Genomic DNA, 15412 nt, shown 5'->3' on the forward strand with positions numbered 1-15412 from the left:
TGCTTCTACTCCCACACTCCTTATTACACCATGGAAATTTCCACAAAAAGGAACCACCCCCAAAACACAGACAGGAGAAGTGGCTCAGAGATGGGCAGATCTTACTGTGTTCACACTCCCAGCCAACAGCTGACCTTCCTACCTCCCCATTTCCCTCCCAGGGAACCAAGATGTCTTTCACACCACGGGAGAACCAAGCTGAAATCCAGAACAAAGTCAACGTCCACCTGCCTTAGCGGCCCAAGCACACAGGCCAACAGTCCGCCATGGCTTTCCCACACAGCAAGGACCATGACCGATCCCTACCTGCTGCCACTATATATTCTTTCTTCTCACCTATTTATCTCGGGGAAACTTAACTGCTCAGTGAACATCTACTGTGGGCAAACGTCAGGAGGTGCACATGGCCTTGGCCTCCGGGAACATGGAGACAGCCGGAGAGAGAACCCACAGGGCTGCTGTGCGAGCAGAAACCCTCTCCAGTGCCCGCTCTGCAGAAGACTGGAAATGCCGTGGCGGTCACGGAACCCAACCCCAGGCTGCGGGGCTTTTCTAACTACAGAGGACCTGAGCAGCGATGCTGGGACTTTTTATAGACACGAGAGAGCAGTGAGTGCAGCCTTGCATTTCCAGTTTTACCCATGAAGAAAGTGAGGCCTGAAAACCACCCACTTGCAGTTGTGGGTTGTTTCGGAGGCCTGCAAGGAGCCCTTCCCCACCACAGCACAGACCCTGCGCAGACCTGTCAACGTGGGAGTCGGTGAAAAACTGACCCTGAAACTTCCTTGATACCCACGCCCTACATCCTGCTGAAGGCTGCCATGGAGAAGCCATTCTGAAACTCTGATGAGCTAGCTGCTGTCCAAGGGAAGAGGCCACAAAAGGGGCTCAGTGCCTCCTGAGGAATCTGAGAGCGCTTTCGCCCTGCCTTCCTCCTCCTAAGATGGGGAAGGATCCAGAGGATACGATAACCACAGTGAAATATCAACGTCTGCTGCTTCCCCTCACCAAGCTGGGCAGAATCAAGACACAAGACCAAAAGTCGTAACGCACGTGCACTCCTCCTTCTCTCCTTCCTCACAGGAAGCTCCTTCCTCAAGGGAAACGTTTAGAATTATGACTATAACACTGCAACTGCTGACACACGCCCCAAAGCTGACATCCCAATGAGAAGAAAGAGAATCAAGTTCTCCAAATGGCCAGTTTTCCATTCTCTACTTTTACACTACAATCAATGATGGATCAATAAATGGACAGATCATTTTTGGAAATGCCCAGCTCAGCGCTCTGAAACGGAGTTATGGATGCCAGCGCCTTCCAGCACGTGCTCAGCTGGTTCTGCACAGCAGGGGCCGGGCCGGCGGCAGCACGACCCCTGCGCCAGCACAAGGCCCAGCAGTGTTTACACCTCCAGGTGTGTTTCCCCCTGTGTGCTTTTAATTATGGAATCCCTTCATCTACAAGGTAGAAATCAGATTTACCCAAGCATCTCTCTTTTCTAAAGAAAATCACTTAACTTTTACGCAGCAGCAGCTCTGCAGAAGTGAAAGTAAGGAGATGACTGATACCCGCGGCCAGGAAAGAAAGGACAAGAGAAGGTTCATTGCAGTGATGCCTTTCTCAGCACACATTCCCAGGTTCAAAAGTTGGAAGAACAGTGAACTATGTCACACGTAGAACCTGCCCACGTATTCTTCAAGGTGTTAATTTACCCTCCTTTCTATTTCTTCAGACACTCTCACAATCCCAAACTCTCCGCCACCATGACTGAAAGCCCAGAGATCTGAGAAGACCCGGAGAAATGACTTCCCCAGGACATGAAAGGATGCCACCAAGGTCGCTCCAACCACAGCAGCAGTTTCCCGGTGTCACGAGGGAGTCAGCAGCTCTCAGGGTCCTTTCCGCCCCCCCTCCCCACTCAGGCAGCTTCTGACACAAGCTCTGCAGACAGCCCAGGACTGCCAGCCCCCGCCCCCTTCAAGCTCCCCACCTGGGAGTTGTTGGGGGAGGAAATGTGTTTTCTTCCAGGGCTCCTAAATGCAAAGGTTGTATTTATTTCACTTGTCTTAATCCTGTATTTGCAAGTTTTCCACAGAAAGCGCTTGCTTGAATTTGAGTTAAATTCTTTGTCTGTCTCTTTCAAACAGTCACACACTCACTTAGCCTCCCCTTCCCCTTAGCAGACAAGTGGAAATTTCCACTGAAGCGCTCAGTGGCTCACAGTGGGTGGGGGTGGGGGATGGGGATGCGAGGGATTTGAAGCCATGCAGCATCTTGGAGCCTTTTTGAAGCTAGGAAACAGATCCCTTTGAATGCCAGTTCCTAGACTGTTTATCGGTTAAACCTTGCTGAATTCAGGCTTCACTGAGGCAGTGAATAACTCATCTTAAAACCAAGACACCCTCTGCACAGAAAAGTCCCATTTCTTTTTGTATCTGTTGGGTCTCATACACTTTAAAAACCACTAAAGCTGCTGCAGAATCTTTACAAATCTTGGGACGCTGCCATTGAAAAGAAACCTCCCCGGCCGCTGCAGCCGTGCCCTGAAAGCCCATTGTGCAGGACCTACACACCAGACGAGAGTCAGGATGCTGGCTGGACTCGATGCTGGCAGGAAAGCACGAGAACATGGAAATGTTAGCTAACGGGAAAACTACAGAGGAGAATCAATCTCCTCTAGAGAGGGTGCCAGCTCTCTTGGAGTAAGCTGCAGACACATTTGGGGAACGAGTCAGTAAAATTCCACTGTTTTCACCACAGAACCAGTTATTTTTATCATTCTGCTTACCCGTAAATAGAAGGGCATCTTATATGTAGGCCAGCATATCCTTGCTAGGAGCACCTATGCACATTTTAAAGTGGATGAGAATGGACAAAGGAGGACAACAGGCGGGAGAAACCTCCTTCCCACTTAAACAGCACACGGTCCCAGCCCGCCGCCCCATCTCACTGCAGGAAAGTCAGACCGGGTACAAACAGTCCGAGCCGACCGGAGGCGCCTTTACAAACAAGCGCACGCCCCACACTGAAATACAGACCGGTTTCTTCCACAGCTCCCCCTCCTGCACCAGACAGCACGCACGCACGCTCCGTCCAGCCCCACCTAGTGGAAAGAGCCCTGCAGCAGTGTGTGCAGCCCAGAGAAAGACGCTGCAGCGGTTCTGGCAGGGGTGACGGCTACAGGTCAGTACAACACCTGCCTCTTCAGCAAGCGTCTCCCTGGGCTTCTACTCTCACTGCTCCCTTCTGCATGTGACGTTGTCCCTCTTTGACTCCGAGGAATACAGTAAGAATGTTCCACTACACCAACCTTGCCTTTCCCAGATTGGCTGAAGGTATCAAGGTGACATGTGAAGGGACAAAGGAGAAAACATCTAGGAGGCCTCCAAGAGACCAAAGCAAATCCAGAGCCGAGAATGACTCCCAGAGCCCAGAAGGACTCCCAGACCCTACGACACCCCCAGCGCCGTCACGCTCCAGCAGTTTCCAGACAGCGCCTGGAGACGGCAGACGGAAGCCTCCATCTGGAAAGCTGGTCCAGAAGACCCATTTCCCAACCACCCCAACTGGGCCCACACAGCACAGGCGCATCTGCTCAGCTCCTCCTGGTCCTAAGTTCAGATCACCTGGGGGGACAAGTGACACGGGAAGTGACTTCCCCTGGAAAATCAGTCGTCAATTACAGGGGTCTGATACTGTCCCCGTCCCTGACACAGGTGACCTGACCCAGGCTCCTCTCTGTTGCCAGGTGGAACGCAGCGCAGCATTTTTAAAGTTTGAAAAGGGCGTGCAGCCATACATAAGTGACTCGCCCAATTCTGCCTCAGAGATGATGAGCGAAATAAGTTTCTGTGGAGCAGCCTGAGAACTTATCCATCGAGTGGTTCCAAAGGGAAAACAGGTTCCCAGTCACAGACCACAGACCTACAGACAAGTTTCTGGAATGGAACCCGTTTCTGAAGTGGGGACTGACCAAATCAATACTTGGACTGTAATGTTTGTTCTATACCGTTTCTGGTTGGTTGGTTTTTTGGCGTAAACAACGTAAGTAGACAACATAATAATAAACACCAGATGCCACTTCCAAGGCACCACCTCTTCTTCCTTTGACTCCTTCCACCCTAGAGTAGGATTTCTCCTACCTAAGTGCTTTTCCCCTCCTTTTTCTCTCAGGACTACTAGGCATGTGGGTAGCGGAGGTATGGCTTTGGGGGAAGGAGGTGAGAATGGGAGGACAGCAGAGGTAATCACTCAACCTGATGGACGTAATTGCAACAGAGACGCCTGCTTGTCAGGCTGGGCCAGGCGAGGCTTGCTGTGCGCCCGGGCCCCTGCCCTTGCACCCCTTGGCTGGTACCTCGGTCAGCCATAGGCAGGCAGCCATCCCGAGACCTCGGAATACCGCTAGGACATTCCTCCCTAAAGCCTGAAGCAACACACACACAACACCAGCAGCAGGACAACGCGATGTGGGTGCTCAGCGGGCAGCTCGGCTCCCTCGTCAGCCAGCTGAAAAACTGGCTCTCGCACACCCGCCTCAGGATTCCAATCAGGGCCGCAGCAAAAGTACAGGTAACGAGTCACGGCCTCCAGGGCTGCTCAGGAAGAGCTAACAACTTTGAATGCTAACACACACGGAACAGACAAGTCTACTTCTTCATCATGTCACAGACGTGAACCAGCTCAGCACCCCACACACCTGGCACATAATCTGCTTCATATACACCCGCAGCTCCTTCTGTGGCTGTGTGTAGTGCACATAAAGAACTTGCCAAGTGAACAAAACGCCTGGGACAAATGTCGCTGGGATTAGTGACCACGGGAGGACTGGATGAAGCCAAGAGAACATCAGACTGACTTGAGCCCCGCACCGCAGACATGTGACACGAAAGTAAATCGAAATCTTCATCCAGGTAATTCCAAACTACACCTCATCTCCTCCTCAGTTACCACGTCACTGTAAGAATACTAACGAATGTAAAGAAATAAAAGGTAACATGGCGAAATACAGCTGATAAACGAAGGCATCTGACTGAAAGGCTTCTCCCATGTCGCTACTGTGCTGTGACTCTAGAAGGGACGAGATCACACAAGGCTTCCCACAACCCACTGATCACCCCCACCCCCCACTCCCCGTATTTTGGTGGAGCATACCTGTATGACTAGTGTTTCAGAACCACACTTTGGAAAACATTACCTTAAACTAATAAACACAAGACATTCATTTGTCCCAGAAAAACAAGCTCAACACAGGGACTTCCCCACTGGGGCTGGTCACCACCCCTCTGTCTCTACGTCACACGCATATACAACACACCTTAAGAGTGTCGCTGTAAAGGAGAACAGAAAAAAAATCCTTGAATATCAATGGAATAAGTGACTGCAACCCAGTGCGTGGTGGGCACAGGCCCCGTCAGGAACCCGGAACGTAAAGCCGGTGTTGTCGGCAGCTCTGGCTTAGTTCCAGGGGAGTTTTTCCAGGATCTGAATTTGTTCCCTTCATAAAAGAGGAACAGCACCACCCAAGCCCAGTACTGTACACAGAGGCCCGGAAACTAAATGAGTCAGTCGTACGGTGGTTCTCAAAGTGTGGTCCTCGGACAGAAGCATCAGCACTACCAGGCACCTGGGAAAGTGCAAATTCTAGAAAGCTGGTCATACCAACTCTCAACCGAGTCAGATCCTCTACTTGGAAAAATGGCAGAAGGACTCCCACTGTACACCCCTGAAAGCACATCTGTGAGCAAACTGACTTCTCCCCCGATTCAGCGCCTTCCATCAGAGAACCTGGCCAATAATTCTTGGCCAAATTTTATATGCTCCTCTTTAAACACAATGGCAAAAGGATTCATAGCTGTGCTGTTAAAACCAAACCCCTTTGTGGTTAAGTTTTTTTTTTAATGTTATCCACACAATCTTCATCCCTCACTGTTACTATGATTGCGGAAGAGGAATAGCCACTGTGCATTTCATGTTGCCTAGCAACGCCTCAGGCACTCTCTTCAGAGGTGTTCTCAAGAAGCTGAACATTAGCACAAAACAAGGTGAAGCAATCAAAATATGAAATTTGCAGTATGTGCCACATCTTGGCAGAAGGTTTAAACGCAGTAAGAAAGCCTTGCTGTGAGGCTCCACCTGGGCCTGTCACAGGTACTACACCTGCACAAGCCCACTGGCTCCCTGTGATAAAAGCAGCACCCAGGACTGTCTGCAGAGATTCTCTCATCTGATCGCCATGACAGTAGATGGGAAAACAACCACCCGAGTTCAGTATCCAAGGAAGCAGGAACCAGAGAAGCTAAATGACTTACTTGCTCAAGGCCACACAGCTGGTGTGTACCAGAGGGGGAATCGAGTATTCCACTCCTGGACCCTTGCCACTATGCTAAAAACTGGCTCCCATTTTCTCTACGCCTACTGCCAGGAAACCCAACATTATGAGATGATTCCTCCAAACCAGAAACCATGGGCATAAAAAAGACACCATCAGGGCTTAGAGAAGCTTCGTATCAACTCAACAAATTAGTGTCAAAGAATCTGCACAAAGGACAGTTATTACAACAGAATCAAATACTTGACATATGTTTTGAGGAAGTTGCTATATATAGTATGAGAGAAAAAATTCCATTACAGAAAATTGTGATTACTGGCTGAGTAGGTAGAGGCATTTTTCTATTGTGGGCTAGGCTCTGGTTATGTACCTTAGTCCTAAGAAGTGAAGTTTGCTTGTTGTCTGCAACCAACACATTTACAAAGGCTGCACTGAGTATGTGAACAACGCATTGCTCACTGAGGTGTCCTCAAGGCATTTTAAAGAAATGCCGGGAAAAACAATGCTTAGACAAAAAAAGAGTTTCTGATGATCAAAAGCTTATAAACCTGTTGCTCCAAGAGTGACCTGTTCTTGTACTGATTCCAGCTTGTTACGGGCCAGCAGAACCGCCTCCCAGGTGCAGCTCCGCCATTGCCAGGGCATGTACCTGGACACCACCCAGCCCAACAGGGATCTGACTGTGAAATTATAATACTTTCTAAGACGAATTAAACAGTATTCTTTACTGAGCGGATCAAAGACATCTTTCACGTGATAAGAAACGTACCCTCCTCTGCTGTGCCGCTGACTGTGGGCGGACATCTTGTAAGGAAGCGCTCGTTCACCCAGGTTTTCCAAGTTCCTCACGACTGCCCCTCTGTCCATCAGGGCTTCAATCGTCCGTTTCAAAGCAGCAGCGGTCTCCGGCTGTTTTTTTGTTTTTGTTTTTAAAAAGAAGGAAAAAGACACATCAGAATCAATGTAAGAACTAGAATGATTAAGTCTGGCCAGTTCTAATCATTACAGCTCTACTGGTAGAAATCTTTGAGTAAAAGCAACAGAAACTGTCTTTGGCTATTTTAAAATTAAAAAGAGAGAGAAGGAGAGAGGGCGAGACAGAGAGAGAAATGGATATTGATTGTAAAGATATGAGATCGCTCACAGATGTGAAGTAAAACCTGAAGACCAGGCCGCAGAGAGTTCAGGGACCAGAGCAGCTCCAGGGATCTGGGAAGCAGGAACTAAGGAGTGGCTTCTTCGAGCTCCTTGGCCAGGATGTGTCAGCGCCAATCACTGTCAGTCTATGAATCCCATGACTCAAAATTCAAACTCCAGAGAAAGAGCATCCGCTTGGTAGGACACTTTGACCATCCCACCAAAATCAAAGCCAGTAGGAAAAGGGGTTATCCCCCAAAGAAAAACTGGGAGATGGTAACCAAAGGGGGAGAGGATGAGTAAGACCCAATTTCTGCCCTCAGGGAGCTTACAATCTAATAACGGAATTAACACAAAACCCCCTGTAAGAAGAGCAGAAGGCAGAACACAGACGGTGACTGGGATCAGAGCGCTCATGAGAGGGGAAAGCACACTCAGCTGGTTTCATTAATGAAAGCTTCCTTGAGAGAAGCCCTGAAAAATGACAATGGGAGATGCAAAGAAAAGTGAACCAGGCACTGATTTAAGGAGCAAAGGCAAGAAAGGGTGAGTGAACTGAGGAACCGGCTAGGAGCCCACGGGATGAAGCCCAGGACCAGGGAGGGCTGAGACGGGAGATCAGAGGCGGGTATAAGTAGAGAAATAATAAATTCCTGTTACATAAAACAAAACTCAAATCATAAAATCCCATCATCCAGAGATAAAAGACTTTCAACATTTTGGTGAATTTCTTTCCAGATACCTCTTTACATATGTACACATAAAAGAAAGTCTGGAAGATGCTTTACAAGGGTAAACCTGACAAAATGCAACTAATGTCTGTGGAGAATGGAGAGGCGTGGCACACGAGGGCACCAAACAGGTGGCCAAGGGGCTGGTACTGTTATTAACAGCTGAAGGGAAATCTGAAGAAGCTGGCTGAGGACAGTAAAAGATGAGTTTGGCTTAGGACACGCTGAGCCTGAGCTGCCCACAACTCCTCTAGGTTTGCTTCCCAAGATGTAAACCTTCAGCTTAAAACAGGGTGGGTTAGGATGCACATGGGAGGGCTATCTGAAGCCCCAGGAGGAGACCACTGCAGGAGGGGGTAGGGTGAGAAGAAAAGAGACCAACCACAGAGCCTTGGGGAAACACAAACATCTGGGGCCTGACAGGAAAATTCAAAGTCAGAGAAGCAAATAGGAAAGGCACAAACAGTACAAGGAAAGTCAGGCCTGCCCTGCCACAGAAACTAGGAAAAGGGGCAGCGCCCACAGTGACAGGGTAGAGGATGGAGATGAAGGCAAAGCCACAGTACGGTGGCTGCATGGTCATAGCAAAATGGGGCCAGAAGCTGGGCGGCAAAGGTTTCCATGATAGAGATTCGACAGCAACGAAGGCAAAGAGAAATGCCAGGACTTGAAGGGCAGATAAGTTCGAACAAAGTGTTTTAGCGGAGAGAAAACATGAGCAAGTTAGTAGTTAAAGGGGAATGAACCAATCAAGAGGATAAAATGCAAGACATTTTAAACAACAACGATGGCAGCTATGACTTACTGTGTAACTGCTATATGCCCAACGCTGGTCTAGAGTTTTATCGCTACATATTTAATCTTCACCAAAACAAAAAAAGAAGTGCAAAGAAGGTTTACACATTTGGAAATTGGGCCTCTTGAGAGATGCCATGACTTTCAGGTTACATGGAAGCTAATATGTAAAAGAGCAAAGAAAAGGACCAGTGACAAAGCAAAGACAGGGAGAGGAGCTCAGAGGACACCTTGCAAAGGAGAAGGGACATGTCTCCTAAGAGACATAAGTGAAGGGATGCAAGCAAAGAGAGGCTGCAGTGCAGGCATGAACTAAAGAAAGGCTGCCTTCCAGTGGCTCCTTTTGGATCAAATGAAAACTGCAGAACAATTTTTAAGTGTGTATTCTGGTAACCAAAGAAAACCACTATTCCTGTAGATTTTCTTTCTGAAGAATACTGCTAAAATGCTGTGAAGGTACTAAGTATTAGTTTAAGGTTTAGAAATAAAATTTTTATTTTCATTTCATATTGTAGCCCACAGGGATTTTAAAAATGCCTACTGAAAATTATGTTTGTTTATATATTTAACTAATCTTATAATAAAACAAATTTCCTGAAAACAATAAAAATAGGGGCCAAGATCTCTTTGCATTAACACTAACTAGGTAAAAACTCTATGGCAATTTCTCCTTATGACTTTATACAAACACATTTTCATATAGTTTTCATCTACATGGAGACTAAATTCTTCTCACACCTCATTAGTTCACAGACGCTTCCATATTTTTGCAGAAGCCTCAGTACTAACAGCAGGGTAATATTTCATTCCATTAAAATACTATTTCATGACCTGGTATTACATCAATTAACTTATGATAATGCAGGTGAACAGTCTATCCAAATAAAGAATGGGTAAGATTTTAAAAACAAAACAAAGCAAAACTTTGATTAGTCTTCTGATTACTTCCCAAATCATACATTTTAATCTCAGTTTTGCCTGATTAAAAAGGATATATCTCAACACCTCTGGCCTTATTTCAATTCCAACTCAAGTGTTTACAGTATGAAACATGGAGCACCCTCTTCTGAAATAAGAGCTTGTGAAATAAAAGATTTTCTTCTGTTCAAAAAGGGTAAAGCTACCTAACAAGAATGTAACCTAGGAAAATATCAAAACACATTTTGTTTGATTTTAGTATGTCAAGGTCAAATTGTATACTGCTTGACTAGACACATTCATTTCACTGTAATTTCAAATTACCTAAAAGTTTAAAAAGAAAGATGAAGATGGGGTAAAAATATTTCTTGTTTCTTGACTTGTCCCTTATAACTGACCTCATCACTATATATCAGGAGTCAGCAAACCAGGGCTTATGGGCCAAATCTGGCTCACTACCATGCTTCCCCCAAAATAAGACCTAGCTGGACAATCAGCTCTAATGCGTCTTCTGGAGCAAAAATTAATGTAAGAGCCAGGGGTATTATATTATATTATATTATATTATATTATATTATATTATATATTATATTATACCCGGTCTTATAGTAAAATAAGACCCGGTATTGTATTATATTATATTATATTATATTATATTATATTATATTATATTATATTATATTATATTATATTATATATTATATTATACCTAGTCTTGTAGTAAAATAAGACTGGGTCTTATATTAATTTTTGCTCCAAAAGACACATTAGAGCAGATTGTCTGGCTAGGTCTTATTTTCGAGGAAACGGGGTACCTGTTTTTGTAAATGAAGTTTTATAGGAACACAGCCAGCTCAGGCAATTACACAGTGTCTCTGGTTGCCTTTGTGCTAAAGGCAGATCTGAAATTACAGCAGGGACTCCACGGCCCGCAAAGCCTAAACTATTTACTATCTGGCCAACCTCTGCTCCATATTGTAATGGGTTCAGGGAAGCTGGCAAGGCCTCAATCCACTCATTCTGAACTATGCCCGAAGACAACCGCGAGCCTGGGCCAGACAGAGGGATGGGTCATCAAGTAGATACACACACAGGGCACCAACCTAAAGAACATCGCTAACTGTTCAAATCACCACAGGATTCAGAAGAGATTCTACAAAATCACCAGTCCATCCACCAATCACCGATTCTAATCAACCCAAGTTGCCAACTTCATTTGTCAAGTTGTCACTTTCCTCATTTAGTATAACCTACAGATTAAAATAAAATTTTTAGGCTTCAAAAAAAAAAAAAAAAAATCCAGCATAATGTTCAATGTGTAAAAACACATGGTCTACAAAAAGCAAATATCTTGCTGCCACAATTGCCATTTAATTAAACCATTTCGTTCTAAAAGAGTTGTGCATGCATGCTTCTGAGAGGCTTCTCCCTCCTCGTCTTAAAGCAGCTCTTTCTTCCAACCCACCATTGTCAATGAAACACTTCTGGCAAGGCACAGACTGCGGGACTGAAAACATTCACTTGAAAAACTATGGAAAAGAAACAGTAAAATGAATGTGAATGAGAACTAGGAAAACTGGATTCCAGTCCCTGCTCATTCACTAATGAGTTATACAACCCTGGATACATTTTTAAAATTTATCAATGTTAAATTTATGCCTCCGTTTTCTCACATGCTAAATTAGAGGTTCTCAACGAATTTTCTGTTGCTACAAAATTCACATACGCATTCATATCACCGTTCTCAATGTCCCAGGGGGCGTACAAAGCTTGAGTCTCTTTCTTTCTATGCTCCTCGTCCTGACACCCTCATCACCCAAAGCGCTCCCCCCCCCCCCCCGCCCCCAGCCACAGGTACTCTATGCCGCTCCCCTTTACTTCTCCACAGCACTTACGGCATCTATAAATATCCTTTCATCACGAGAACATAAGCTTCAGAAGAGCAAGGACGTTTGTCTCTCTTGGACACGGCTATATTCCCCAAGTCCATGCAGTCCGTAACATGGAGCAGGCACAGGAAATAGTTGTTAAATAAATGAGGTATCACTTGTACCTTCCTAAGCGGGTCTCTTGCTTACTTACTCCCATTCTTCTTCAAGGAACTCTAAGTTTTCTCGAATCTCTAATACAAGTTGGAGCCACTTTTCATATCCAACACAGCTCACTACAGGGTCGTGACTGTTAATGCTGAAGCTAAATTACAATACTGATGTTTTTCTATTTATTTCATGTAGTGCCAAAAATGCTGTTAGTACTAATACTTAGATGAAAAGAATCCAGAGTTCATCTAATAGAAGAAACTAAATATTGTATGGATTTCAAAAATACCAAGTTCAAATATATAAATACAAATGTTGAACTTAGATTGTTCTAATTATTTGCTGATAAGATAAAGTACTAACCAAAAAATTTACCCTAACTAACACTTAAAAAAAGAAAACTCCTCCTAGACAAAATTTAAATCAACTTTTGATCTTATTATTAATTACTGAAACTACTGGTGTTCAGGCTATAAAAGAAGACTTAGGGAAAACCCAACAGCTAAGTTCAACTATTTGCAGGGTAACTGTGCAAAAAATACTTAGGTTTTATTTAGATTAGAACCGAAGGATTAGACTGGAATCAAAGGGTACAACCGAGAAACGGAGACTTCATGTATAAACAAAAACACACTTCTGAAAGCTACAGCTTTATGAAAGTGAAATGGGCTGCTTTGTGAAGCACTGACCTTCCCATCACTAGAAGTACACAGATACAGGACGACCACTGGATCAACCTTTGTACTGGGTGAAAGGTTAGACCTGCTCATTTCTAAAGCCCCTGTGCCAAGATGAGATTCCAGTACTATTCTGGTACCACTCATCACTCTGACGGACATTCTGAACTGAAATTGGCTATTAAAGAAAAAAACTTCAATTGCATGGTAGCGAGGAATATGAGGTGTGATAAAGAAAAAGAAAACACAGTGATGTTTAAATAAAAAAATTACAGTAAAAGACACATTTCCATTAACCCCCCTCAAAATACTCCCCCTCGCTTCGAACAAACTTATCCCATCGTTCTTGCCATTTTCTGAAGCAGTTCTGGAAGTCCTCTTTCATGAGTGTCTTTAGCTGCACTGTCTTGAATCATTTTGATTTTGGGGAAGAGCCAGAACTTGCACGGTGCCAGATCCGGTGAATAAGGTGGATGAGGACACACCGTAATGTTTTTATTTGACAGAAATTGCCTTATACCAGAAGCGATGTGTGACACAGGGTGTTGTCATGATGGAGGATGAAACTGTTTGCCCATTTCATGTTAATGCGTTGTTCGTGATCCATGATTTACAGCACACTTTAAAACACACCTTCTCTCAACCGTAGCTCATACCCGACTGACTGCACCATACAAACTGAAACTTGTCACACTGTTACTAAAGTTGGACATGCCACTTCCTGTATTGAAGATCCCTGCCTTTCCATTGGATGGACTCAGCAGCAGCATTCACCGTATTTTGTGATCACAACGGAAAGGTTCCGTTTCACACATTGCTTCTGGTACGGCAATTTCTGTCAAAGAAAAACATTATGGTGTGTCCTCATCCACCTCATTCACCAGATCTGGCACCGTGTGACTTCTGACTCTTCCCCAAAGTAAAAATGATTCAGGGCATCGAGGCAGCCACCACAGAGCAACTTAAAGACACTCACGGAAGACGACTTCCAGAACTGCTTCAGAAAGTGGCAAGAACAACAGGATAAGTGTGTTTGAAGTGAGGGGGAGTATTTTGAGGAGGATTAATGGCACTGTGTCTTTTACCGTAATAAATTTTTTTAAGCATTCACCATATTTGTCGATCACACTACATACACTGACAACAAGTGAATTCTGCTGCTGTTGCCTGCATTTATACTAAGACTCCAGCGTTTTACTCCCTATAACTTTTGTGATGATGCCCTGAGAGGGTCCCTGGGAAGCCCAGGCTCCTCAGACCGCATTTTGAAAACCACAGTTCTAGAGATTCTAACTGGCAAAGTTAATAAACACAAGAGCAAAGAGATGGAAAAAAGAAAAGAAAGAACATCTCTACTTGTCCCAAAATAAAATCCCCATTCAGTAAGGTTATTTAAGCTACGGATTCATGCAAGTATCATAAACACCAGTGGTCAGTGATCAATGTTTAAACTAATTAAACATATTTTCACACCAGAAGATTAACTTGCCAACAAATTATCTTGTAAATAAGACTCTCTGGCAGAGTTTTGAACCAGTGGCTCTTGATGCACCCAGTTATCACAACAGCACCCTCCCAGTCCAGCAGGAAATACAACTCACACAGAATCCACACCATTTAATGGCATGTAGCATCTCTCTACACCCCACCTTTCTCACTTTATAAAGAGTTGTGCACTCCCAGGAACAAGAAGGATTTAGGGAAAGTGGAGCCAGGTGAGAAAACCATCAAGACCTATAAAAATGTAAATGTAAAACCTTTTCCATTCTTTGCTAACTCTTAATTCCAAGGTTTACATCCTTAAAAATATATCCTTGAAATGTACATTTCCAAATAGACAATGTCCCTGGAAATTCTTCCTTGGGATTCTCAAAACAACTTGAAAAAAAGAAAATCTGTGAGTACCTTTCAACGGAACAGGCTTCAAGGGCAGCTGTCACTAGCAGACCTTGGAAAAATGGAATGAACATCTACCTCAAAAACGTGTAAGTGCCAGCCTTGCCTAATGACATCTCAAAGCCCAAATCTAAAAATGGTTCCACGGAAGTGTTTCACCAAATATTTTAATGATTCAAGAGAACCCCTTTTGCCCCCACAATTTGTTGAATGAAGAGATACAGTTCTCCAGGTAATTAAGGATTAAAAATTACTAAGCACAGAAGCTGTGTTAAAAATTGGAATAAAATTCAGTAAGGACACTACAAAAAGGTAATGACACATAAATACATGCTCAAACATGATTACTTCCCTATATGTACTATTATATACTGCATAACTTGTGGGTGACTAGAAAAGTTAACTTTAATAGGTTGTTTTAAAGGTCAAAGATAGAAAACTCTTTTGAGAAATTAACTGCTCTATTACTTTGCCCACGAATCACATTTAATAAACCATTTATAAAAAATACGGAAGAACTACTGCACAGACTTAACAGGCTTAAAAAGTGTGGGAGAGGATGGGGGAGACTGGCACCAACATACATGAAGTGTACTAGAAAAGTAACGAACATTGCAATGCAGTGAAAAACTGTTCTTTGCTCCGCAAAAACAAAAATACCTCAAATTTAAAAATGTTATATTAAGTGCAGTTCAGACATACCAAGTGGTCATTTAACTGTCAAAGCTATAGAGCTTTAAGAGTTGCTAATGTTATGTATTAAGTGAAAAGCACTCATGAACACAATATTTAATTTACACAATAATCTTTGTAAGAAAGTTGGGGGGGGGACATGTAGAAGTCTTTATTAGGGAATGATTCTAAAATAATTTTAACAGCACAAATTGG

General features: G+C 44.3%; 2 protein-coding genes across 2 annotated transcripts in view; both read right to left on the bottom strand.

Moving 5' to 3' along the window:
• The window catches only part of MRPS6 (mitochondrial ribosomal protein S6), a 68032-nt gene that overhangs the window by 10459 nt on the left and 42161 nt on the right, over positions 1-15412 (bottom strand). Inside the window, exon 2 of the mRNA XM_019730250.3 lies at positions 7101-7240. Coding sequence (XP_019585809.1) covers positions 7101-7240 — 140 coding nt within the window. The remainder of the gene's footprint in view (positions 1-7100; positions 7241-15412) is intronic.
• The window catches only part of SLC5A3 (solute carrier family 5 member 3), a 50468-nt gene continuing 42159 nt past the window's right edge, over positions 7104-15412 (bottom strand). Inside the window, exon 3 of the transcript XR_012493989.2 lies at positions 7104-7240. The gene's annotated coding sequence lies outside the window, so the exon portion shown is untranslated. The remainder of the gene's footprint in view (positions 7241-15412) is intronic.

The sequence above is a fragment of the Rhinolophus sinicus genome, chromosome 17, assembly GCF_057876585.1.
Source record: "Rhinolophus sinicus isolate RSI-liver-muscle chromosome 17, RSI-T2T, whole genome shotgun sequence".
Classification (NCBI taxonomy): Eukaryota; Metazoa; Chordata; class Mammalia; order Chiroptera; family Rhinolophidae; genus Rhinolophus; species Rhinolophus sinicus.